Source organism: Carassius carassius, chromosome 8 (assembly GCF_963082965.1).
Source record: "Carassius carassius chromosome 8, fCarCar2.1, whole genome shotgun sequence".
Lineage (NCBI taxonomy): Eukaryota > Metazoa > Chordata > Actinopteri > Cypriniformes > Cyprinidae > Carassius > Carassius carassius.
Genome location: NC_081762.1, coordinates 4,657,337 through 4,684,371, shown reverse-complemented (window position 1 = coordinate 4,684,371; position 27,035 = coordinate 4,657,337). Strand labels below are relative to the sequence as shown.

The 27,035-nt window shown below is 37.0% G+C and overlaps 1 protein-coding gene across 1 annotated transcript in view; it reads right to left on the bottom strand.

Annotated features, from left to right (window-relative positions):
• The window catches only part of LOC132145027 (nectin-2-like), a 135,074-nt gene that overhangs the window by 5,585 nt on the left and 102,454 nt on the right, over positions 1–27,035 (bottom strand). The window contains exons 7-9 of the mRNA XM_059555718.1: positions 3,313–3,448; positions 3,053–3,110; positions 1,495–1,596 (exon numbers count right to left, since the gene is read on the bottom strand). Of these exons, the coding sequence (XP_059411701.1) occupies positions 1,495–1,596; positions 3,053–3,110; positions 3,313–3,448 (296 nt within the window). The remainder of the gene's footprint in view (positions 1–1,494; positions 1,597–3,052; positions 3,111–3,312; positions 3,449–27,035) is intronic.

Below are 27,035 nucleotides of genomic sequence, written 5' to 3'. Positions count from 1 at the left end.
ACACGTCACGTTTTGGTAATGGTATGGTTCACCTGGAACCTCAATAGAGGTGGTACTAAAAAAAAGTACCAGGTACTGTCCCCAATGGAAAACCCCCCAAAAGTAAACCGTACCGTGCCATGCAGTGGAAAAGCACCATAAAGGTGCTCCTGTGATTACTGTATTTTCCGCACTATAAGGCGCACTAAAAAGCCTTTAATTTTCACAAAAAACGACAGTGCACCTTATAATCCGGAGTGCCTTATATATGGATCAAGGCGCTCTGTCAAATTGTTGACATTCCCTTTAGCACAGCTCCATCTAGTGGATGCATAACGCAAACCCAGTCAAACGTTTTACTGCAGTATCTTCTATACTATTCGCCTTATAATCCGGTGCGCCCTATATATGAAAACAGTTCTAAAATATGCCATTCATTGAAGATGCGCCTTATAGTGTGGTGCGCTTTATAGTGCGGAAAATACGGTAGTAGTAAATCTCCAGCACGTGTGTTCTAGATTAGGGTTGCTAGGTTTTCACAACAAAACCTGCCCAATTGCTTCTCAAAACTAACCCAATCGCGTTTCGAGGGGATTCCCAGATAAAAATTGCATTCCCAGGGATATTTTTTTTTTTGGCAGGGTTCCCTTGCTAAAATTAGCATTTTAGAGCTAAATATCACTTTGGAGTCGCTTCAACCCGTGGAAATTAAAAATAACCCACAGTAACAGTGTTTAAGTAGCCAGATTCTGTGAGAAAAATTGACTTGGCAACACCGATTCAGATAGAGCGGCATTTACTACACAGAGCAGTAGTTCACTGACAAGCTACACAAAATCACATTCCTAATCGCCAATGATTTTGCGTAGCTTGTCAGTGAACTACTGCTCTGTGTAGTAAAAGCTGCTCCATCTGAACGCACGTGCTGGAGATTTACTACTAATCACAGGAGTGCCTTTACTGAAGAGATGCACATGAAAGTCGAATTAGATTTTTTGCACAGGCCTAATTAATACTGTGTGTTTTGAAATTGGACATTGGCACTTTAAATCTTTTAAGCGATGGGCCTGGTGGGCTTTGTTGAGTGTCCTATTACAAAATTTGCTTCATTTTAAAATTATAACTTTCTCTAATCTTGACAAAACATATCATTGGAAAAGTCTCAAGATTCCATATTTGGCAATTATTTTGCCATAGACAATTTGTTGACAAAATATTTATAAATTTGTTACATGAAATTGCATCAGTAAAAATTTAATGTAGTTTGGGTGTCACCCGTTGACTATTTCTGTTATAGTGCTTTAAATTTCACAGGAACCTTAATTTTTTTTATGATAACTTCAAATTTGGATCATAGCTTACTTTGGCATATAGCTTTGATTTTACAGCAATTTTAGATTACAAAATATTTTTCAAATAGTTTTAAATTACAATAAATTTGTACCGGATTCAGGAACAGGATTCAGACAACTCTTCAAAGTGTTGCACATCAAAGTTTAGGAAGGGGGACCTTACCGTAACAGGCTCTGCAGAGTTGGTTTCGTAATAGCTTGCCTCGTTGTTGCTGAGCGGCTGAGTTTCAGTGATGGTTGTGGTCTTGTCCTGTGGTTTATTCAGCTGTGAGAAACAAACATATGAGATGATGAGTTCAGCATGCACACTTTAGGAGTTGATGTGGATCAGAGAACTATTTCTTGTTTTTAAGGGATTTTTTGTCATTTACTCATCCTTAAGTCATTCCATAGATTTTATCTTCAGCTGAGAACCAAAATAAGGTATTTTGATGAACGGTGGGGGAAAAAATGACATCAGACATTCATTGTTTGGGCTAAAAACTCACAGTCTTTCAGTCTTTTCTGCTCACAATGGCTGCATTTTATTTTATTAAAAAAATTATTAATATATTTTAAAATAACTGTTTTATATATATATATATATATATATATATATATATATATATATATATATATATATATATATAAATTATGTATTATAAAATATAATTTATTCCTTTGATGCAGTGCTGAATTTTCAGCATCATTACTCCTGTCTTCAGTGTCACATGATCTTCAGAAATCATTCTAATATACTGATTTACTGCTCAAAAAACATTTATCATTATTATCAGTGACGAAAACAGTTGTGCAGCTTAATATTTGTGTAAACAGTTTTTTTTTTTTTTTTTTAGCATTTTTGATGAATAGAACTTTCAAAATAATGATTATTGGAAACATTACAAATGTCTTAACTCTTATTTTTAATCACTTTAATGCCTCCTTGCTGAAAAAAGTAGCAATTCTAAAAAAGAAAAAGTAAACCCAAGCCTAATAGCTATTTTGGATAGCCGTATATTACCATTAAAAAAAAAAGCTAATCAAAGTTCTCAAAGGCAGTGTTCAGAGTGAAATAACCTCTTACTGCTCATCATAATCTCACTGCTGCTGCTATTTTCAGCAAACATGAAGAGAGATCTCATAATCACATATTTTAAGGGTGCTGACAGCTGAATTAATCACAGATTTTTAGGGCTGTGGAGATGAAAGATGCCTATGATGAACACGTTAATTTTCCTGTGCGCGCACACACATATATGCATGCACACACAAATTTAGCTCCACCCACACGTTCTACAGTAAGCTTCAATCAATACACATTACCCCCATGTTAACCCTTTATTTCTTGCCTGTGGCCCGAGGGCAGCATTAGGAATTCTCTTCGCTCTGCTTGTACTTCACAATATAAATTTGTTTCAAATGCAGTCCAGTACCAACCGAGTGAAGAGGAAATAATCATTAGCGAGAGAAAAATGCAATTATCCTATTCTGAGCAATACGAATTTCCTCCTCATCCCAGAACTAAGCTTGTTCTTCAGAGGATTGAATTCAAAGATCTATTTTATGGTGGTTTATGCATATGCGTCCTTTCACCAGCTCTGTTTTAATTGCGGCGTGTAGCCTGGAGAATTGTAAGTAATCTCAACATTGTATAATGAAGAAAGCTCAATACGTCGGAGTTGAAAGAGAATGTCAGATGTGAGCGCTGAGAGGTGACTGATGGAGAAAAGTCCGCTCACCATTTCTGTCGAGCTGCCAGACTTCATCGGCGGAGGTGGCTTGTGTTTGGGGGGGCCTCTGGAAAGGAGATACAACGTGATGTTTAGCTATAACCGTGTTGCGCATGCATGCTATACCGTGAACGCACCAATTTAGATGCATTGAGAATGAAAGGCACAAAAATAGCTTGGATGTCCTAGCCAGGAGAGAAAGAGAGAGCAGAAAATTGATGTTTGACATGAATGTGTGAATGTGTTCGTGGGTGCGTGTTCACACTCACTCTCCGTTCTCCATGCTCCGGCGGCGTTTGTGGTACATGGCCACACCGGCGCCGATCAAACACAAGATGATGATGGCGGCAATGATGCCCCCAATGACTGGCCCCGCATTGCTGGCTTGTGGTGGTAAAGGTTGATCTGTAAAAAGCAAAAGACATGTCCAATCATATTCTCTGAAAGTACAAACCACGACTTGGGACAAGTTGTATTTACCACCAATGTTTCTTTTTTAATCTGTTGATCTATCCATCTTAATTTGAATTGTGATAGCAAACATGAAGAATTCATTTCAATTTCAATGCAAGGAAGAATGAAAAATTAACCAAAAGTTTACAAAGTACAAAACCAAAGTTTGTCAAGAAGAAAAACTATGAAAATTAGCATGACAAACCCTGTGTGAAAGATTTATTGGCCTTGAGAACGACAGATTGATATAGATAGAATGACAGATGGAAGATAGAATGATAAATCGATACAATAGACAAACATGGATGGATGGATGAACAGAAAAGCTGTAGAATTAACAAATGTTTATCTCATTTGGTTATATTTATTTGAGACATCATCAGACCCTCACAGAGAACTTCACAGAACTGTTCTCACCCCGAGTATTTATTTAGCTAATACAATTTTTCTTCCAGCCACCAATAGTTTAAACATGCAGATAAAAATCAGCACAGAAAATACACATAAACTGTACATATTCTATCTGTGACCGTTTACAGTGATTACACGTATAAAGATGCTGGTCAGCATCACACGAATCATTTTAGTAGCGCGGTTCGATTCGCTTTTTGAGCATTTGGTTTCCAAAAACAGCTGGTAACTACATAAAACAGGCTGTGTGACTATGACGAAGGATTACTGTAATAGGTTTATGTTGTTTGACATGCAGAGGCAGCGGATTTGAACATTTCTGAAATAAATACATGTAAAATCAAGCGTTCTTGCTCTTATCGCTCACCAATGGTGGCAAACGTGCTCCCATGAATCATACACTGGTATTTCCATAGGTTCATTAAAGGCCAATCAGGATTTTAGACCCAGTCTCACTATATACAGTAAAAATATAAAATCTGAATAGATAGATAATCTTCTGTGGAAGGATGGAAGAACACCTCACGTCTAAGAATGCATTTCCTGTGTTGAACTGTCATTCCTTTGATTCCAATTCAACTTCCTGTGGAATGTGTCTATTTCAATTAGAATTCCAACTGATGAGCTGAAATTCTGAATTTTGCACAACTCTGGTAGATGTAGGTCAGATACCAGCTGCACTTCATTTAAAACCACATTTGAAAGGCCCAAATTGGGTGTGGAGAGAGATTTTTTATGTGTAGTTTTTGTTCTGTTCCAACACCATTGTGATGTCCACCATTAGCACCCCTTAGAGAACTAATACACCACCACTCCTTATCTTTCCCTTTGCGGTTAGACATTTAAAGCTGGAGTGATAAGGTTCTTTGTAGTGTGGCTCAGTTTGATGAGGTATTCACAAGCAAAGCTTGCTAAGACTTGCTGCTGGGGTGGGTATGCTAAAATTAGTAAGTCCCACTGCTCTCAGAGTGACTGATAAACAGAAGGGGAGAGAGAGAAAGGGGGGTGAGACTGAGAAAGATAGACTGCCATCACTAAACCATTTTATTGAAACTTGTCCATTGTCATGGCAATAAAATGCTCTTGAAATGAGGTATGACGATTGGGAGTGATAAGAAAAGACAGGAAGATTGAGTGTGTTTAGATGGAAATGACAGTGTAGTACCGCTGCTGTCCACCAGGGCTGCCATTTCTAATGCACGTTTGATCTGCAAAGTCACAATGGTGATCTTTCTGCGAATTTCAGCTTATTTCGGAGGATCAGATTAACTCTGTTTCCAGTGCTCATCGCACACACAAACTTCAACATGTAGTCACACATACTTTTCTAATATAAAACAGATTCTTGATGAAACCGGGCAGAGAGCCACAGTAATGCATGAAAGCTCTCACACAGAGAACTTGAAAGGGGGGCGAAAACAATATTGGACACTCTTAAAAACACCAGTATTTCAACAGCAGGATTGAGCTAGAGAGATCAGACGAACAAACGAAAAAGTAAAAAAAACTCTTTATTTGATAAAAGCTGATAGCCACACAGCATGAGACCTTCAGTAACCGTTTTTAAGCAAGAACATTTGTTATCAGTGTTCTAGTGAGCGAGAGGGTTTTGCTCCGTGTGTGCCTATATCTGTGGGGTTTATTGCATAGATCAGGCTACCTAAAACAAATCTAAACAAATGTGTCTAAACAAAGAGCTGATGTATATCATGCAACCCTGAAAATATATTGCAATCAGCTGCACGCTGTTCTTCAAGTCATCTGCTCACGTCTTCGACAAGATCCTAATTCGTCTCGTAAGTTTCCTCTGTTGGTTGGTTCTTACATTTGCAGTGCATTTATTTGGCCTGGGTACATTTTCAGTCTTAGCTTATGCCTTGCGGCTTGCTTGTTTGTTGAATATCTCAGAACAAATGACTTACAATTAAATGAGAGGCATCAAGGGCAGGAAGAGAAAATGAAAACCCTTGACATTTTATTAAAATTAAGACTTTAGGAAAGACAAAACAAAAACAAATAAAGACCAAACAAGAAAAAAGTGCAAGCAGCAAATTTCTGGCGGAACTACTAATTTTGAGTTTAGCTCATGCTGCTGGCTTTATGTCATTTCAGTAGTCTCTAAACAAACAACTTTCAATTTATTGTGAAATGTTTACATCCATATTGCAATGTTTTTGCTGTCCTTCCTATCTGAGTAGTCTCTCGACAAACCATAAAATGCTGAACATGAAGGAACTTAAGAAATCCCTGGGTATATCACCTGTCTTACAATCTTGTTCAATTAATAAATACGTAAATGAAACAAATAAAATGATAGAGACAACAAATGAAAGATAGAACGACAGACACAGACAGACAGTGAGAAGATGATTTTGAGTCCTATCTCCAGCTGCTGTTTTATTTGGTCTCTAAAAAGCATCTTGTAATTAAAGCGGGAACTGTGAGGGCGGGGGAGGAGCTTTGGAAATCCTTGACTGAATAATCCGTTACAATTTTATTGGAATGAAGACTCTAAGAAATAAATAGACTGCCGCCAGCAAATTACTGCTGAAAGCGCTGCTTCTGCTGATGCGCTCGCGTCTGTTTGAGGGGAGCTTCTTAAAGTCACTCAGTGCATCATCCATATTGCAATTTTATCAGAACGAAGTCTGAGGAAAACAAACTAGAGCGTGACCAGCAATAAACCAACATTTCTTGTGAGTCCATTATCAAGAAGGAATGTCAGCGAAGGAGAAGATGAATAAAGTGAGACAATGGAATGACAAAAAGAAATAACTCAATCGATTTCCAGGAACACAATGAGACGTACAGCACGAGAACGAACAACCACTCCACTTTGCACTGCATCGCTGGAACACACAATCAACTGAACTGCGATTTTTCTTCCTACTTTTTTGTACATCTCAAAAACTTTCAACACCTTTATGTTTCTGCCACACGGGCCTTTTCCTAGCGATGTCACCCAAGGCCGGCGATCCCTGTTTGTGTAGGAGGAAATTAAAACACACACAAGTTTAAGAGGTGGGTGGACGTTTTGGAGGGACTGACAAAAGACTCATTGTTGAAATAATAATAATTATCAGCAGCAGCTTGACTTCTGATTCATCCCATTATCGCCCATATTCTTTCAGCATTCCACCACTATACTTAGCCGCCAGACTTAGAAAGAGAGAGCGGTTGTGCTGAGCTGAGCTGCCCTTAAAAGCTTTATAAAGATCATGATAATTGAGATGTGCAGTCTGAAATCTGTCTACATGCAGAAAAACAGCCCTGCTCAGTCCACTGTGGCCGCTTCTTAATGCAACAAAGAGGATTACATGTACACACAGTCACACACACACAGTTTTTGCAAACCCTTGCTCCTATTTTGGTGATCTGCTAGATTTGTGCCTTTCACTTTACACCAATCCAATTTGCATCCTCATCTGTGATTGCTTAACACTCTTATAGATAATGTTTTGATTGGCTGTGGGGTTTGTGACTGGATTTGCTCATCTATTACAGACGCGTGTATATAAACAAATGTGACCCTGGAACACAAAACAAGTCATAAGGGTCATGTTCTCAAAACTGAGATTTATACATCATCTGAAAGATGAATAAATAAGCTTTCCATTGATGTTTGGTTGGTTAGGATCGGACAATATATGGGGATACAGCTATTTGAAAAGGAATCTGAGGGGGAAAAAAAAAAATCTAAATATTTAGAAAATCGCCTTTAAAAGATGTCCAAATGAATTTTTTAGCAATGCATATTACTAATCCAAAATTAGGTTTTTAATTATTTAGGAAATGTAATAATATCTTCATGAAACACGATCTTTACTTAAAATCCTAATAATTTTTGGCATAAAAGAAAAATCGATAATTTTGACCCATACAATGTTTTTTTGGCTATTGCTAAAAATATACCCCAGCAACTTAAAACTGGTTTTGTGCTCCAGGGTCACAAATAAGGTATAAACAAAGAGAAATAAAATGCGCTACTTTTTTTTAAAGAAGCTCTGTTCACCAAGGCAGCATTTATTTGATCAAAAATACAGAAAAAATTCTACCACATTACAATAAGGTCCTGTTAATTGATGCATTAACTTACGATGCACAATAAGTACAATGGGGCAGGTTTTATTAATCTTATTAAAAATACAACTGATCATGTTAGCTCAGGCTGTAAGATATTAACAGAAACAACTTTGGATAATGTGTTATTAAATACTAAAATTAGAACAAGCTAAGATTGACAAATGCTTTTCAACTAATGTAGTTAACAAATGGAAACTTATTTATACTTACTATTATAAAATATCACATTATATAGCAAGTTAATATCTGCGAAATATTATGCTTTATATTGATATTTATTCATATTAAAGTTCTAGGAATTCTGTTGCATGTTTTTGCCATTTTTTTAAAAAAATGTCTAGTTTTCATTCGTTTTTTTTTTTTTTACTTCAGTTTAGGGTTTTACATAATTTATTTGAAATATAAATATTTTGTAGCATTATAAAATGTCTTTACTGTCCCTTTTGATCAATTTAATGCATCCTTGCTGAATACAAGTATTAATTTCTGTTTTTTTTATCTTACCGACCCCAAACTTTTGACAGGTAAGTGGCTTAACAGTTTTTTACTTTGCTAAGTTTGTTACTTATAAAAAAATAAAACCCTCTGATTTCCATTCGAACCTGTACATGAAATGACATACATCCTTTGGTAATAATTACTTAAGTTGTTTGGAAACCTAATCCAATCCCTTACATGTCTAAAACATTTTCTTTCCCTTATTCTCTGACAGCAAGTTGAGGAACAGTCTCTTCCGAGGAAAAGAAATTTCTGCAAAGAGCGTTTGTTCAGTTCGCTTCATATTTGATCCATATGCCAGCTCTACTCAACGGATTAAAGGCACGTCTATCATTCCGCATCTCTGCAAAACTCCCTCCTTCACTCTTTCTCTACCTCACACTCGTAAGTGCTTTTCTTTCTTTTCCAATAAAACAGTTGGATTGACTCTTTTCCCATAATAGCCTGGGTGAAGTGAACTCTCTGAATGAGGGAAAAATCCTAGTTTTTCAGGGACAGGAGAGAACAATTCCAAGCTAAAGTCAGTTTAATACAGGCCAATCACCGTAAATTGCTGTCATTGAGTTGCCTGAATAAAAAGCATGTAGCTCAAACATGCATTCAAACGTAGCTCGTTCAGAACCCATCGCAGCCAAAAATACGCTTTGTCTAACAAGGTCAGATCCGTTGGAGGATTTCGGAAGATCAGAACCATACACTATCTTCTTTTGTTCTGCTCAGATGTCCTTGTGTAAGTCAGGTATTTTCAAACTGAGGTAAGCTCCTAATATCGAACATTCCATTCCATATCCATTCAACATTGGGTAGAAATTATTTATGTTTAAATGATAATTTTCTGGTTTTGGCTCTAGTACAATGACATTAAGGCCAAATATTTAGTTTAAAAGACAGCATGTTATTTTTAATATCTCACTTACTTTTTCACACTCAAAATAAATGCACTAAAATTGTTTCAATAAAAAAAAAAAAAGTTTTTAAGATGGAAATTTCCTTTTTACATTTATGCACAAAAAGTGGTCAACAGGAAATAAGTGGTTTATAACTACTGCATAAATATAATTTAGTACCATAACATTTTGTATTAAAATGTAAATAAAAATGATTAAACTAGAATACCTACATTTATTTGAAAGAAAAAAAAAAGTTATTTTATGATTGCCAAGCAAGGACTATTATAGAGGGTTAATAGTGATTTTTTTTTTTTGTTAGCCATTATTATTATTTTAATTTAATAGCAATTACAGAATTACCCCCCCCTCCCTTTTTTCAAATGTAGGTCTTTATACATGCAGATTATACTTTCTTTGCTTTCCTTCCATGGAGATCATCATATTTGTGCATATTTGGCATCAAAAAGTATAACCCTCAGGTGTTGTTCAAAGTGACTTGAATCATTAATTTTAAAGAGTTTTCAGACTGATTTAACACAATATTATACCTGGCTCTGTCTTTGCCTCCTGTGTGTGTGTACTTTGGGGTTGTCTCAATGGTGGGACTCCGTAGATACCTCCCTGATGGAGTGGTTACCTGGATACTGCATGCATAAATAATTAACCCTTAGACAAGTGAGTGTGTGTGTGTGTGTGTGTGTGTGTTTGGCTGCCCAGGCTCACGTGTTACAAAACACCTGCGTGGCTGGCAGCAAAACAGTCCTTTTTTTTCTTTTTGGTTTTCGAGAGGTTTTCCTCTCGTATCGGATGCGTTCTTTCTAGGAGAAGCCAATGCTACTTCATGGCATTATTTGAAGGGGTCATATGGTGCGATTTCTATTTTTCCTTTCTCTTTGGAGTGTTACAAGCTTTTGGTGCATAAAGAAGATCTGTCAAGTTGCAAAGACTGAAGTCTCAAATCCAAAGAGATATTCAAAAGTATCAAAGTTACTCTGTCACGCCCTCCTAAAATGGCTCATTCAAACACTGACTCTGTTCCTCTTTCGGGCTTGAACTGATGGTAAAACTAAGGACATCATTAACTGTCTTTACATTTATTTAGAAAGACGAAGCTCATGATTATGGAAAGGGGTGTTACAATTCCAACGAGTGCCACGGTGTTCGGCCAATCACAAGGCATTGGGTCAGTTGGCCAATCAGAGCAGACTGCGCTTGTCAGAAGGAGGGACTTTGTAGAAAACAACCCGTTTGAGAGAGGAGGGGCATAGAGGAGCTACAATAATGTACAGTATTTAAAAAATAATGTGCTTTGTGAACATTAAAGCATGTAAACATATTCTGCTACACCAAATACACAAAATAATGATCTTTAAAAAGCATCATATGACCTCTTTAAACAATTTTGGCTTGGTGGACAATAAAGAAAACAAAAATTCCATAGATTTACAGATAGAGGCAACAGAGCCATTAGTGCTGTCAGTTTCACTGTAGCATATATATACACACACACACACACACGCACACACACACACACACACACACACACACACACAAACAAAAATTTTATTAAATAAACTGATACTTCTCAGAGTAGGATTTGAAAAGCCTTTATAATGACTATTCAGTTAAAAAATTTGACCTATTAAGCCTTCATAAGGAAGTTTTTACATTTTTATCCATCCTTGAGTGCCTTACAGACTACGAGAGAGGATCCCTTATTTAAAGAGCAGAAATATGAATTCATTTTACACCTTTCACAGCATTCCTTCCATTGACTGAATATTTCAAAGTGATATGCTAAAGAACACAGTTAAAAGAAAGAAAAATGTTAAGTACAGTACAATAACTGACAGATGGCAAAATTCTAATTCTATAATATTTTGTCTTAATACGTAAAACATCTACTAAAAAGGAGCTGTTTTGAGACATGAAAGAGTTATTAGAAATCTAAAAAATAAATAAAAATAAATTGATAACAGTGACAGTAATGACTTATATTATTACAAAAGATTTATACTTCGCATAAACGCAGTTTTTTTTCTTTCACTTTTATTCATCAAAGAATCATGAAATATGTATCAAAGGTTCCAAAAAATATTAAGCAGCATAACTGTTTCTGACACTGATAATAAATCAGCATATTAGAATGATTTCTGAAGGATCATGGGACACTGAAGACTGCAGTAATGATGATGAAAATTCAGCTTTGCATCACAGGAATAAATTACTTTTGAAAATATATTCTGATAGAAAACAGTTATTTGAAACTGTAATAATATTTCACAATAATACTGTTTTTACTGTACTTTTTAATCGAAAAATGTTTTGCTTTGATGTGCGTATATATACACTTGTGTGTGTGTGAGTATATTTGTTTGAATATTTTTGTATCTGGAGTGTGTATGGTGTTTGTAGGTGTAGCTGGTGACTGAAGCAGCAGATCTGATCGTATTCTGCAGAGTTTATAAGATAAAGCCACCGCCACCCTGAGAGCAGAAGACGCGTGTTAGCATCACAAGAATTGAGATTCGTGTTTTCTGTATTGACAGTATGAGTGTACAGTGCTGTCTGGAGTAAAGGCTGTGTGTGTTTGTCTCCAGAGTTTCGCATCATTCTGAGTCTAAGCTAATCTTCTCTGATCCTAACCGTGCACATTTGTTCAGTCTGCGGATTACGGCGCATGACAGAGAAACGTCTGTCTGTCTGTCTGCCTGTGTTTCTCATTGCCGTAAACACTGCATGTCTTAACTCGAGCTGCGTGACAATTCAAATATTGAAAGTGTTTCTAGCGACATGAAGGAACATCGCAAATGTTGCAATGATTTTAATGCAATCATTATGTTTTCTAAAGCATGTGTTGAATTAGATTAGTCTAGAACAGGGTGGAAGTCATTCAGCACCATTTTAGAGAATCGATTCAAAACTGTGAATCAATGATTTGTTTACAAATGCACGCACACACACACACACACACACACACACACACACGTGTGTATATATTTTGAATGTATCTGAAAATTGCCAAACTAGGACAAGTAAATAAATCAAATCAAATATGAATCATTCAGTGTCTCAGAAAAACACTCAGTTCTGGTGTTTTATTCCTGAAAGAATTATTGTTTTTGAACGAATGATTGAGTGACTCGCTCATGTTTAAGGAAGCCCATCTTCACCATGAAATAAAACAATAAAAAAAGACAATTGCAACCCCCCCCCACCCCCACACACACACAATTCTGAGAAAAAAATAATTGAGATACAAATTCAGAATTGCAGGATATAAACCCGCAATTCGGTGTAAAAAAAAGAAATCAGAATTGTGAGATACGTTTTTCAGTGAAAAAATAAATATATGGGCTACATTTTCATATTGTAAAAGGATGGTAAATATTAGATATATAATGCAACTTTTAGCTATATTGCACAGCTCAACTCTCAACTTCTAAAACTCCCCTCTATGCCGTGTCAAGTCTCTCTCTCTCTCTCTCTCTCTATCTGCAGGAGAACAATCTGCTCTCTGTCAGTCTGTGTTTCACTCTCTTCCCATCGAGTGTCAGTGTGGCACAGCAGGGTCTCCCACCTCTCTCCATTTCTCTTCATTTCTCCCCATCACTCATTCTCTAACAGCCACATATATCCGGCCTTCGCTCTGCAATATCCTTGAAATCCCTCAATCATTCATTCCTCAACATATGCTGCCCTTTAATGTACATCAAGCATTAGATACGCTCAGTATATTTGATGATGTGTGATGGGTTATTCTGACCTTGCGCTCTCAATGAATACCTCTCGAGTTGATTGTAGTGTATTATGTAGAACCCATCTCAATATCTGCACCCTTTGAGCATCACTATGCTATTTAATTCTTAATCACGGGAATTCAGAAGTCAAGAGCGTACCCGAGGGTCGACAGTTTGTGTGAAATGAGTGTTTTCTGTCCTCTCAACTATTTATGAGACACTCCGTTCCGCCCTTCTTCTTGCATCTTGTTCTTCATTTGCACTGTTCTATGTAACGCTCATCCAATGCACCTCTTTGTAATGTTTTTGTTTTTTTGTCTATATGGCTACATGAAACTGCTTGCAGAGATATTTTTTGATGCATTTCCAACTGAAACGTCAAATTTGATCAATCCGTTTTCAAAAGGGAGAAGAATACATGTTAACATTTTACTTGAAGCCATTAAATATAGTGCATTACTAAAGTATTTAAATGCATTACTCATGTCTTGTAATGCACCTTATAATGCATTTTATGATCTCATGAATAATTGCATCTGCAGTTATAATACATTGTAATACTTATCTATTCTAGATAATACTTATCTATTGTTATGCTACATTTAGAAACTATAATGCATTAAGTCACAATACATGCAACAAATTTCAGATGTACCAAGGAATTATACTCTATTATAATGCATTTTAAAAGAAGCTAGACACCTTTGAATGAAATTAAGATACAACAAAGTTAAAATCTAGGTCCTGAAGCTAAACCACTGCTAATCTTTTTACTTTAGCGAGTACACTAGCATACAGATGAGCTCATAGCTAACACACATGGACTAAAAGCCACAAAACTCTAAATTAGATTTCTTCCCCACTCACCTCTGCTCTATTTCTCTTTCCATTCAGCCTGTTGTTTTGTTCTTGTCAAATCAGATATCGTAACAATAGCGAGGCTGCCACCCATCAGTTGCTCTCTGAGCCAAACATGCGCACAGTGCAATGGTGCACCAAAACAAATGGCATAGCTTGATTGTTTTAATGTGCTTAAACTCCCACAGCACAGGCTGTGCCATGTTTTTCAATCTTTTTCAATTCCCCTCTCATTTTCTTGCTCTCTCTCTCTCTCTCTCTCTGCGGAGATCAGCTGCACATAATAAATTCATCTGCTTTCAGTATCTGGATCTGCAACAGAGCCACCGCCGCCCCACACTGACAGAGCACTAGACAAAATGGTTGCCTTCTCTTGTTCTTTGTTCACTCTCAGTCCACAAAATCTCTAAAATAAAGGGTTCTATGTTTCTTTTTTCAAGGATCATGTGTTGGGTCATTCTGTGAAGCGGTTGCATTACACAGCAGCATCACACTCCTGCCAGCTGTTTATTTAGCCTTCTATTGTGTTTCTCTGCAGTATGTGTTTGCCGGGTCAAACTGACCTCAGACAGAAACAACTGCTGCAGCACTCTCATTTCTGAAATGTGCTTATGCACTGCATGGTAAAACAGTAGGAGAAATATCAATTATGCCTACTGGCTTTTGATTAAATCAGAGGAATCTGAAGAAAATTACAACAATTAATACATAACAAAACCATGAATTTACATTTTATTCAATTAATTTGAGAAGAAATTTCATTGCTTCATGAAAAGTGAATAAGAGCTGAATGTCAGTCTGCAACGGATTGTGGAAAAACACTACCCTCCATATTATATTATATATCCCATCATAAAATTGCGCATTGTTGCATTTAGTTGCATGCAGTTGCAAACCAGCCTGTCAATCACCCTGTCACAGTTAACATCCTCCCTTCACATTTAATTAAATTAACACTGCTCAGACAATTCTGAACTGAATGCCCGTCCAAATGCAATGGGTTGTGGGCGATATTAGCTACTAAAGTGTAAAGTGTTAAAGGGATAGATCACCCAAAACTTTTAATTACCCAATGATTTACTAACCCTCAAGCCATCTTAGGTGCATATGATTTTCTTCTTTCAGACTGCTATAGTTAGAGTTACAGTATATAAAAAAAAGTTCTTGGCTCTTCCAAGCTTTATAACGGCAGTGAATGGGGGTCAAGGTTTTAAAGCCCCAAAATAGTGCATCCATCCATCATAAAAAAAACTCCAAATGGGTTAATAAAGGCTTCCAAAAGCGAAGCAATGCATTTGCATAAGAAAAACATCCTTATTTAAAACTTTATATACTGTAACATACACAAACACTTTCCCACTGAATTAAGTTTGTTTTTTGACCTCATTGTCAAAAAATTTTTCTTATTTTTTTTTCAGTAAACAAGACATAACATCTCAAGTCAGTTTGCTTCTCTTGCATCTTGAGATAAGAATGTTAATGTATTTGCATCAGAAAACAAGATAAAAATACTGAGAAAGAAAATACCTTTGTGCACACCGGGGTACAGGGCATGTCATTTTTCTTTTTCAGATTTGTTACAGTTATTACCGTTAACCAGATTTCATACTGTGTTAAATACTGGCAATATTTTAGCCAACAGTTACCTACCACATTACCTATAAAAAAATGGCTAAACAGCCATTTAGTTATTGGTTAAAATAAAATAATTCATACATGCAGTCTTAATGGCCTGAGCCAAAGAGGAAAGTCATTTCAGAAGAAACCCATTATATTTTGAAGCAAAGACAAACAAATTTTTTCATCAAAATAACCTGCATTAAGAAATTACGCATAAAAAGACAAGAAAAGTGCAGCAAAAAAGTAAAAAGGGCAATTTTGATTACATGCTGATTTAAAACATGGAAATGGTTCTCTTGGTTGTACAACCATTTTATTTCAAAGTTCAGGTGTGTCAGTTTTCCATTTTACAATACTTTCTCCTCTCCCAGTATTCTTTGTTCTGTGCTGTCACTATTCATCAATATGTTTATCTATTCATCTCCTTTTTGTTGTGGGAGGACAAGAACTTGTTTTGTTACTGGGTCAAAGGTAGTGACAAGGCCAGATACAGCTCCACTGAACCAAGAGATGCTTTAACAAAACACCAGTGACCAACACACACATACACACAAACACACACACACCCATCCGTCCATCCATCCATCAGCAAACAGCACTCGACAATGACTTTCCAGCTCTTTTCTTCCCTCTTTTAGCACAACAAAACAGAACTCAAGAGGGAGTGAATCAGAAAGAGCGACAGAAACCGAGTGGAGGGACACTGGGGAAAGCCTGAAGCACACTTAACCTCTATTACGAGCTGGTGTATGTGTATAGTGTATAGTGCTGTAGTGTACAGTGGTAAAGCCAAGGGCGATGCAGAGGAGCAGGGTGAATGGGACACGACCACTTGTGCACACACACACACCTCGATTTAATGGAGAGCCCGGTGGCAATGGAACGGGAAACATACTTCACTCATTTGGCCTTATCATCTTATCTAGGGGAGATCCCATGAGGCTTCCAGTCAGAAAGCATCAAGAAAGAGAGAAATAAATAATAACAGTGGCAAGACGGAGAGAAAAGCCTCATCTTTATCTCTCTGCACATATTTCTCCTCAACCTCACCGAGATCAAAGGCTCCCCAGATGCAAGCCGACTGTTTTCTTACATACTTTCTTGTTTCGAGCTAACTCAATGATAGAAAAAAAAGCCTTTCATTAATATTCATTTCATTCAATCTGTGGCTCCATTCCATGACTATAAGAAAATCCGCCATATGGTGGAGTGTGAAAAGACTGTTTCATCCCTATTGTGAGAAAACATGCGTTAAGGGAACGCACACAGATGATTTTAGGAGCCGGGATCCCAACCAATCAGAAAACGTGCAACGTGAAAGGAGATACGGACAATGGAGCCTGAGTTTGAAGATGGCCTTGCTCTTCATGAGAGGATTGAATTATTATCTCAAGTTAATATTAAGGTCTTAACAAAACCAGTTCTCATACAGAAGCAAGGGGAAGCTGACCTCTAGCGGTTCAAGGCTGAAGGGTTTAAATACAAATAAAAGATGAGCTTCGAAAAAAAGTTTGCGACTGTGTACGTTTTAACGTGGAGTAAAGTGACAGTGAAGATCTTCAAAAGTGAGGATCTTCAAGAGTGAGGAGCTCTGCTGCTACTAGATTTGCATTGATTTTCTGCGTTGGCAAAGAAAAAGCGACTATAGCAGCTGATGAACCGGAAGTCTCACCCAAAGGCTTACTTCCACGTTGAAGAAAAAGGTGGATAAATGCAGCTTATTTAGGCCAAAAATGTCCATGTTGACAAAAACTTGCAAAAAATAACCAACAGCATTTGGTTTCATTTTGCATTGCATACAAGGAACGGGGTAAATCAGAAATCAATGAAACTACAATAACTAACTGGTGTGGAAAAACTCAAATAATGACACAAAAGAAATAGCTTGAAGCAGTTTCACATGGATGAATTTTAAATCACAGTTGAAATTCAACTGTTGAACCTGCATTTGTTCCACCAGTAAAGAGAAATCAATGTGATGCTAATAGTCGACCAATAAGGGTTTTTCAGTGGCACACTGTTACAGAAAGAATGGGTGCATTAAAAAATGGCTTGCAAGAAAATAGCTTGCTCTGAAAAGAGCTGTTTTTGACAGGATAAAGAGGGTGTTGTTTTACACTACCACTAAGAAATTAACCAAAGTATTTTATAGACTTTTCATTAAGACCCCTAAAGAATCATATCCACACGTGGAAAATGGATCTTCGATGATGACCTCTTAAAAAAATTAACTAATAAAAACATGTACTACTTTGTTTTGCCAATTAGAATTTCATTAATCACATTCACTTATCAATCACAATCACTTATTCACTTATCAAATATAAAAAGATGAGTTCTTAAAGGTGCCATGTGCAAAAATTGAGGTAAAAATATCCAAAAAACGACCTACACGTATCAAAAGAATGAGAAGAAATAGGGGCGATGATGTCATTAAAAAAATGTCAAGTTATAGTGCTGCAGAGATATCAACCTTAATTAGCATTACCATTACTAGCCCCTGCCCGACAGGTGTCGTAATACCAGTTTCGGCCATGGGAGGCGTTATGCGGGCAACATAACCACCAGACAACCTGCAATACACGAATAACTCGCACGGCTTGTGGGCGTAATCTAACCTGATGTCAATCGTGTGGAAAGTACAGCCCACTACTTCATTTCATTTCAGGGAAGAGAGCGGAAGGATGACTGAAGCTCTTGGCAAGAGACCACCACCCGCTACAGGGAAACAACCGCGCTCGGAATCACAAATCAAATCCGATAAGAAAAGGAGCCGAACCAGAGTAAACATCGGCACTGCTTTCAATCGCTGGAGACAACTGATGGACCTGAAAGAAATGAGGTTCGACACCGAACTTGCAACATTTCTTTTGGATTGGTAAGTTAGATGCTGTTAGTATTTCACTAGAAGTTTGTTTTATATGTTTGTGTATTTTTTTTTCGGGAAGTTATAACATAGAAATGTATCGAAGGCTGTTCGATAAACGTGCTAATGTTAGCGATGGCTAACCGTTTGCTCTGTGTAGTCTGTTGGTCTCCATGTCCTCTTTGCTTCGTGGTTTTTCTGTACGTGAGAAAATTAATGTGTGGCGTGAAAGCGTGTGAAAAGAGTCAATTGCGTGTGTCTCACGGTGAATGCTTGAGAGTTGGCAGCTCTGGTTACGTTGGTTGGCGCTAGCTTGGTCAACATCAGCTGTCTGATGTTGACCAATGATGTTGACAGAATGCTGTCTGTCAAATTAATTTAATTCAAATAATGTGTATATACAACTCAAAATGTAATATGAACAAAACGAATAGGAACATATTCACTGGTAAAGGTGAAGGGGAGTAGCTTGAAGATGTCATGTTTCAAAATCACTTGACATCACCCAACGTTCCTCTGGAGGCAAAACGTCCTCTTATAGCAGCGGTTCTCAATTCCAGTCCTCGCGCCCCACTGCTCTGCATATTTTGCACGTTTCTCTTTGTTAACACACCTGATTCAGATAATCAGCTTGTTAGAAATGAACTCCGTGCATGAACTGCGTTCCAATTGTTCATTGCTCCCAACTCCCTGAGCAGGGGAAATCTGTTGAAGTTTACCTCACATCGAAACATTCATTCACTGATTTGTGCTGTGCAGCGTCTTTAAACATGGACAACTGTGACATCATATACCTCTGTAAATCGATACAATTTAAATTCACGTCTTGCACACTTCAATGCACTTTGATTGGAACATATTGCCACGTTCGCTTCGAAATGGAATCATGGCTGAATATCCTGTGATGTCCACTTCGCAGGGCACTTATGTTCGAATAGAACAAATGTCTGAAGCGCTAAGAGAAACATTCAAAATTTGCAGAGCAGTGGGGCGCGAGGACTGCAATTGAGAACCGCTGTCTTATAGGCTTCGGCTATGGCTCTAGGGTTGTTGTGAAGGTAGGGGCGGAGCATAGAGACTATGCCGTTTCTCGTTTGTTACTCTAGAGTAGACCAATTAACTTTATTGAGGCATACTGCCCCCATCTGGTATGGAATGTGGAGTATGACTTGATTTTTTTGCCAGACATGACAGATGGCACCTTTAACAATGGAACACACAATCAGTTGTTCAGTTCACCCATCCATTCATCCCCCTTTCTCTCCACCCATCCATTCATCCATCCCTCTCTCACTCCAAGCATCCATTCATCCCCCTCTCTCTCCACCCATCCATCCATCCCTCTCTCACTCCAACCATCCATTCATCCCTCTCTCTCTCTCTCCTTCCATCCATTCATCCATGCCTCTCTCTCCACCCATCCATTCATCCCCCTCTCTCTCCACCCATCCATCCATCCCTCTCTCCCTCCACCCATCAATTCATCCCCCTCTCTCCAGCCCATCCATCGTCCCTCTCTCACTCCAACCATCCATTCATCCCCCTCTCTCTCCACCCATCCACCCATCCTTCTCTCACTCCAACCATCCATTCATCCCTCCCTCTCTCTCTCCACCATTCCATCCATCTTTTACCATCATCCATGCATTCATCTACCCACCTATCTCTCTCTCCATCTATCATCTATCAATCCCTGTATCATCCATTCATCCCTCTCTCCATTCATCCAACCATCCACCCACCCTTCGCTCATCCATTCATCCATTTCTCTTTCCATCATTCAATCATTCATCTACCCACCTATCTCTCTCAATCCATCATCTATCAATCCCTCTCCATCATCCATTTATTCCTCTCTTCATTCATCCAATTATCTATCCGCCGGTCCTTCTCTCTTATCAATCCATCTCTCTCTCAATCATCCAATGATTCAAAAGTCTTACATTGTCCAAATATTGATATGTAATTTATCACAAATTATGCTGTAAGCCGACTGGCCCTCCTTTATCTCACTGAGGCCAGGACTGACTGCACCCAGACCCGTCGCCAGAAAACAAGAGGCAAACCAGCCGCTACTTAAAAAGCTTCACACAACACAGTCTTTCCCGCTCACTCGTTTGCTTTCACACAAACACATTCAGAGCACAAACCACTCACTCAGAATGGACCGCATTACAAATGGACATCCCACTCAGCACTCCATTGAGCACTAGCGGCCCTATTAGCGTCATTAGCGCTAATATAACGTACATTATGTGGAGATGATGGACACAGAACACTAACCTTATGGCTCCTGAGAGTAAACATTCAAGGCCCATTAACCACTGACCAGACTGCATAAAGAGAAGCAGGTTTGCGATCATAACGGAAGGTGATTGTCAAGCCAGTGTCTCGTTTTAGCCAAGCGCTCGGCCCCCACAGGACCATTCCAAATACATTTAAAGGAAAAGAAGGAAGAGGGGCATAATCTCTTAATTGTCTTCTTTGATGTTCAGTGGTCTAAAAGCTATCTGGAGAGTCTTTTCTACTAAATGGCACTAGAAATTTAGAAGCGCTCCTCTTTCAGCGTTTGAATAGCTGTTGCCTTTTTTGTTTGTGACAAAGTTAAAAGGAGCTGCTGCTGCACAGAGCACAAGCAAGTCATAAACGACACAGTGATATTAATAGCAGCTAATTATATATTTTATGTGCAGTCAGGCACACAAGTACAACAGTCTCTGCGAACAACCCAGCATCTTTAGTTTTGGACATGATGAAATGGTCACCTTCACAGAGACGCTTGTTTCCTCAAGAAGATTTACTGTTTGTAAATCTAGTGTTTTCTCATCTTTTTGCTGTTTGGAGATTCTGATTCATAAAGTTTGTAATGTTAAGATGCCTAGCAGATTTTTGTATACAAATTTGATGCATAAGAATGCAATGCTTTATTGAGGATGCACTGTTTCACATACATCTCAGCGATGTACATTTCCTTAACTTTAAGAATGAAAGAAGCTTTTTTTATAAAAAATAAATACAAACACAAACAAATTAATAAACAGTAATTCAAGATAAACGCCTATAAATAGGCACAACCAATCCTGCACACAAACACACACATCTGTAGCTCCTCATACACACTCCAGACACAGCAGGATGCTGCTTTTATTAGCATATTAAACAAGCTGACGTCTCATTAATGTAAATTTGGTCACGGTCACCTTGAGTTAGTGATACGGTGAGGTGCTGGACACCAGCTAGAACAACAGCTTGGTTTGTGTGTGTGTGTGTGTGTAAAACTTTCCCCCAGGCAACCGTTTCTCCGTCTGCCAGCTCCACTGTACTGAAGTTCCTTCCCTCAGCCTGCATTTCAAAAAACATGAGCTGTGAAGTGACGCTTCTAATGGAAGAGGTTTTAAAAAGCAAAGCTTTGAAAGGTGAAAACACACACGCGAGCACACTCTTTTGTACACTGACACCTTGACAGGTTAGCACAAGCTTGACATACCTAAGTCTGATTTGGAGGCGTGTCAGATCTGGTTGCCATGGATACCGAGAGCCTACGGCAGCATAATAAATGAACACTTTCACACAGGCATGCATGCACGTCTCTCCTCTTTATTGCACTGCCTTTCTTCTCGGTCGCACACTGACAAAGATTCCCTCTCTTGCAGGTTGCTACACTAACAAACGCATCCAAATGCACTTGTATTTGCCTAAGGCTGGCCACTGCTGAGGTACCACCTGTATTTCAGCCACGCAACCTTCACCACTAGACTCTTGAAGCGAAAATCGATGCATATCCGCCTCAAAGTGCTCTCTGGAAAACCCTGCCCCATTAAAAACAAGCTGAAAACATGTCAGCCATTTTCCCTCTCGGTGCACTTAAACAGTACAAGTATTAAAAAAAAAAAAATTTTAAACCATAGTTTTCTTTTTAGTGCTTTTGTAGGAGCGTTTGTGTTTTTACTTGGACATTTTTACTACAAATATACGGCGTAATTCTGTAGCGTTACTTGTCAGGAATATATTCTGTGCCTTATTTTAGTAAAATTAGATTTAAAAATATAATACCAGACCGAAAGGTACATGCTGTGGTGATTGGACACGCAGGCAAGGACCGAACAAGCACTGGACAGCTGATGGTGTTCAGAGTGAGAGAAAGAAAAGTTGACTTCTGGAAACTCAAACACCAAGTCGTTCAGTACAGATACACTCGACAAATGAAGAGCTGAGTCAACTTCTGAAGTCTGTACACAACCTGATGATCATGTTATCCAGAAGATATTCTACTATATATACTGGATGAGATGGCAGAAGACTGCCCCCATAAGAACAATGTGCATTTACTTTTAAATTGAATCATATTTAGATGCAGGTTTAGCAGGATGATGATGATTCATCAGCCAATGTGTTATTATAGGAAATAAATAGAAGTCTTTGCTAATTGCCTTTTGTGCATTTTACCCTAAAGGTCTGATTTCCTGAAAAATCCCTCATTAACAACATTTTTAATATTGAACATAATACAATGTCAGATAGAGACACAAAATAAGATAAATTAACATCAAAATTGTTTAAACGGACTAAATCCCACAAACGTTGATAAAAAAAATTGCATAGTCATTCATCAAGTATTAAGAAATTATTTTATATATTGAAATAGAACAGTAACATGAACAGTAATGGCAAATAAATAAATGTAATTTATTGCTGTGATCAAAGCTGAATTTTCAGCATCATTCCTCCAGTCTTCAGTGTCACATGATCCTTCAGAAATCATTCTGGTATACTGATTTGCTGCTCAAGAAACATTTATCATTATTATCAATATTTAAAACCATTGAGTGCATTATTTTTTTGCAACATTATACCATTCAAAAGCTTGAAAACAGTATATATATATATTTATCCATTTTTTTTGGTGGGAACAAAATGATAGAAATTAATACTTTTATTTAGCAAGGATGCTTTAAATTGATCAATAGTTATGCTAATATGTATAATGTTATTCAATGTTATTATGATATTACTATACAATAATATTATTTATAATGTTACAAAAGATTTATATTTCAGATAAATGCTGTTCTTCTGAACTTTCTATTGATCAAAGAAACATGAAAACTCAGCTGTTTTCAACATAATAATAATAATAAATGTTTTTGAGCAGCAAATCAGAATATTAGAATGATTTCTGAAGGATCTTGTGACACCAAAGACTGGAAAAAAAATCATAATTCATAAATAAAATTGTAAAATATATTCAAATAGAAAGCAGCTATTTTAAATAGTAAAAATATTTCATAATTTTACTGTTTTTGCTGAACTTTGGATCAAATAAATGCAGGCTTGGTAAGCAAAAGACACTTCCTTTAAAAAACATAAAATCTTACTTTCAAAAACTTTTGACTTGTAGTGTATTTGTATTATTATAGAAAATATATTTTATAAAGTTAAATATTATACTTTAAAATAGATGTTTTCTATTTTGATATTATTTTACAAAAATATGCAACGGCAAAGCTGAATTAGAAAGTTAAAGTTTGAAGAAAAAAAAGCTGAAAATGTCACTCAAAAAACAAATCCATAAAAAGAAAAGAACAGGAATTTCTTGAACTAGAAATCTTCTTTTAACAATGTAAAATCTAGCAGACTCCAAATAGACACACAAATGATTATGCATTTATATAAATATATATTTTCCATATATAATTTATTATTTTTTTATGCCAGTTTTTTCTTTTCTTTTAGCTAGCCATGAAAGTTCCAAACCCGTTTTAGCCAGTGAACCAGTGTCTGCTTTAGCGCTTACACTAAATGTGACATGGTCACATGCATGTCTGACCACTTTTGACCGTGGTTTGAGTGATGGGATCACAAAACGTTTTGGACTCCTGGTTACTCCTGTATTTAGCACTGTCAGCTTGTGATCAGATCACCCCTGACAGATGTTAATAGCAGGTGAAAAGAGGGCCAATGATTTGGAGCGCATGCACTTACATGAGCCACATCTGTGATGAAAAGACAGCATTAAAGTTTTATACCTAACAGAGCGCTACTGTTAACCATAATAAATCCACCAAGGTTACATGTTAAGAATTAATCAAATAAAATCGATCCAGCGATCAATCTTGTGCAGCGGATGGCTGTTAAATCCAAGCAATTCAGACAAAAGCGTTCCATTTCATCAATGGAAATTCCACAGAAAATTCCTCGAAGTTCCACCTAAGCCTGCAGTTAACAGAAACTGAGCAGAAGTATGTGGTGGGTGTGTTTCTGTTCCATATCATTGAAAAGACACACAAACACACACACACACACAGCTGTTTAGACGCTGAAAGAAAGCCCCGGGGGAACAACATGTTTCACCATGTTAATGCTAAACACTAGCACTGAAGAAGAGAATACACTCTCTGACAGCCGTAAAGCCCCATCAAATGCATTTCACACACATGGACGGAACATGTCACATGCATAATGCAGTCAAATCACACACTCAGAGCTCTTCCCTGGAATAAGTATGCATGCAGGAGGTTAGTTGGCTGGTTGGTACAGTATGGCGTATTTTCTGGATCCTAATTGGATATTGTCTGATTAAGAGCATCTAAGCTCGAAACTTCACCTGTGGTGAGAACATACATAATATACATACATCTCTGGAGCTGTGGGGGGCCTACTTTGATTTACATTTTTTTTTTAGTCATTAATGGCATACGAAAATTGGGGAATGTTTACCCTCTTGACTCACACTCACAGATTCCATCAAGACATTAAAAGATCTTTTTCACTGCAAAAACAGCAATTGACCCGTCCAGCAAAGGATTGTTAGAAAATACTTCTTTAAGTGATTAAAAAAAAAAGTGTTGAAACAATAATAAAATATTGCAACACTGTGAAAGATTTCAGAAGTCCATTCAAAATTGTACTTTAACATGCTGCACTTAAAATGTTCAGTCTTCAGTGCTCCAATTATGTGAACTGAACATCTAACATTATAGCACAGATTTAACATTGCTACAATAATAATACTATTTGAATGAAATGCTTTTCTTCTGATCTTTGAACTTCCTCTTCAGAAAAGAACTACTGTGAAATAAAATGTTTCTTGAGCATCAAGATATCTGCTTTTCAGTCCTTTAAATTAATGTTTTATTAGTAGCAGTAGTAGTTGAAGTATTCTATGCACACTGTGAATGATTTAAATTCAACGTATAATAAATTAGATTCATTATATTAATGAATCCATTTAAATTGAGTGTGAATTACTGGCACAGCAAATATTTTACATAATGCCAATGCATTTGAATACAAACATATTAACAAAATGCTACAAAACACTAATATGCGTTAAACATACCTTTAATCATGAATTATTAAAGCTGGAGGTAATAGTTTGGAGACAGAGTGTGTTTTTTTTTTTTTTTACACTTCGAGCTTAAGCTTTCATTTGCATTTAGATGAGTTATCTAACATTTGTTCAGTTAGAAATCTTCCACAAAGTGTGAAAACTCTGGTCGCTCCATATAAAGTACATGTATGGTATAGCACGAGCACACACACACACACACACACACACACACACAGTAGTCATACTCCATCTGGAGCTCTCAGCAACCGATAGAGAGAGTCTCTTCCTTTTCCCCTCCTTCACTTGTTTCTTTCTACCATCTGCCATGTTTCTTCCTCCTTTTGTAATATAAATTACATTTATATTATAATACATACAATATATATTACTATATCATGCAAAAGTGTGTGTGTGTGTTTTAAAGAAATTAATTATTTTATTCAAGTTTGAATGCATTACATTTTTATTTTAATTCATTCTTTTTTTTATAAATAAATGAGATTTTTACTCTGATAATTTTGCACTGTTTTCACAAAAATATGAAGCAGGATCTGTTTTCAACATCGATAATAATCACAAGTGTTGAGTAGCAAATCAGCGTATTAAAATGATTTCTGAAGGATCATGTGACGCTGTCTGCAGTAATGATGCTGAAAATTCAGCTGCGCATCTCAGGAAGAAATTACATTTTAAAACATATTCAAATAGAAAACCGTTATTTTAAATTGAAATAATATTTCAGAATATAACTGTTTTTACTTACAAAAGAAATCTTAAAAATCTTACACTCAGAAAAAAAAAACAAAAGACACAAAGCCGTCACTGGGGCAATACCTGTTCAAAAGTAAAAGGTTCATCTCTGTACCTTATTGACCCCTAAATGGTACATATTAATATCTTAAAGGCACATATTAGTACTTTAAATGTACATAGTAGTAGTACCTAAGTGTACATATTGCTTTAGCATCGCCACAGTGAGAGCTTTCTATCTTTTTTCCTGAGAATTACTAACCCCAGGTTTTTGAGCTGTACTGTAGTATATATTACAAAAAAAAAAAAAAAAAAAAAAGTAAGAAAAAATAAATAAATGCATTTCATTTTGGCTGCGAAACTCCAGCCAAGCATATGTGCACATGCACACAAACAGCCACAGGGGTAAAACACAAATCATCCTGCATTTACACTCAGCACTCGAGTTGAAACACTCTCAAAGACCTTTCCTCAGCTTATGAAGTGCTCAAAC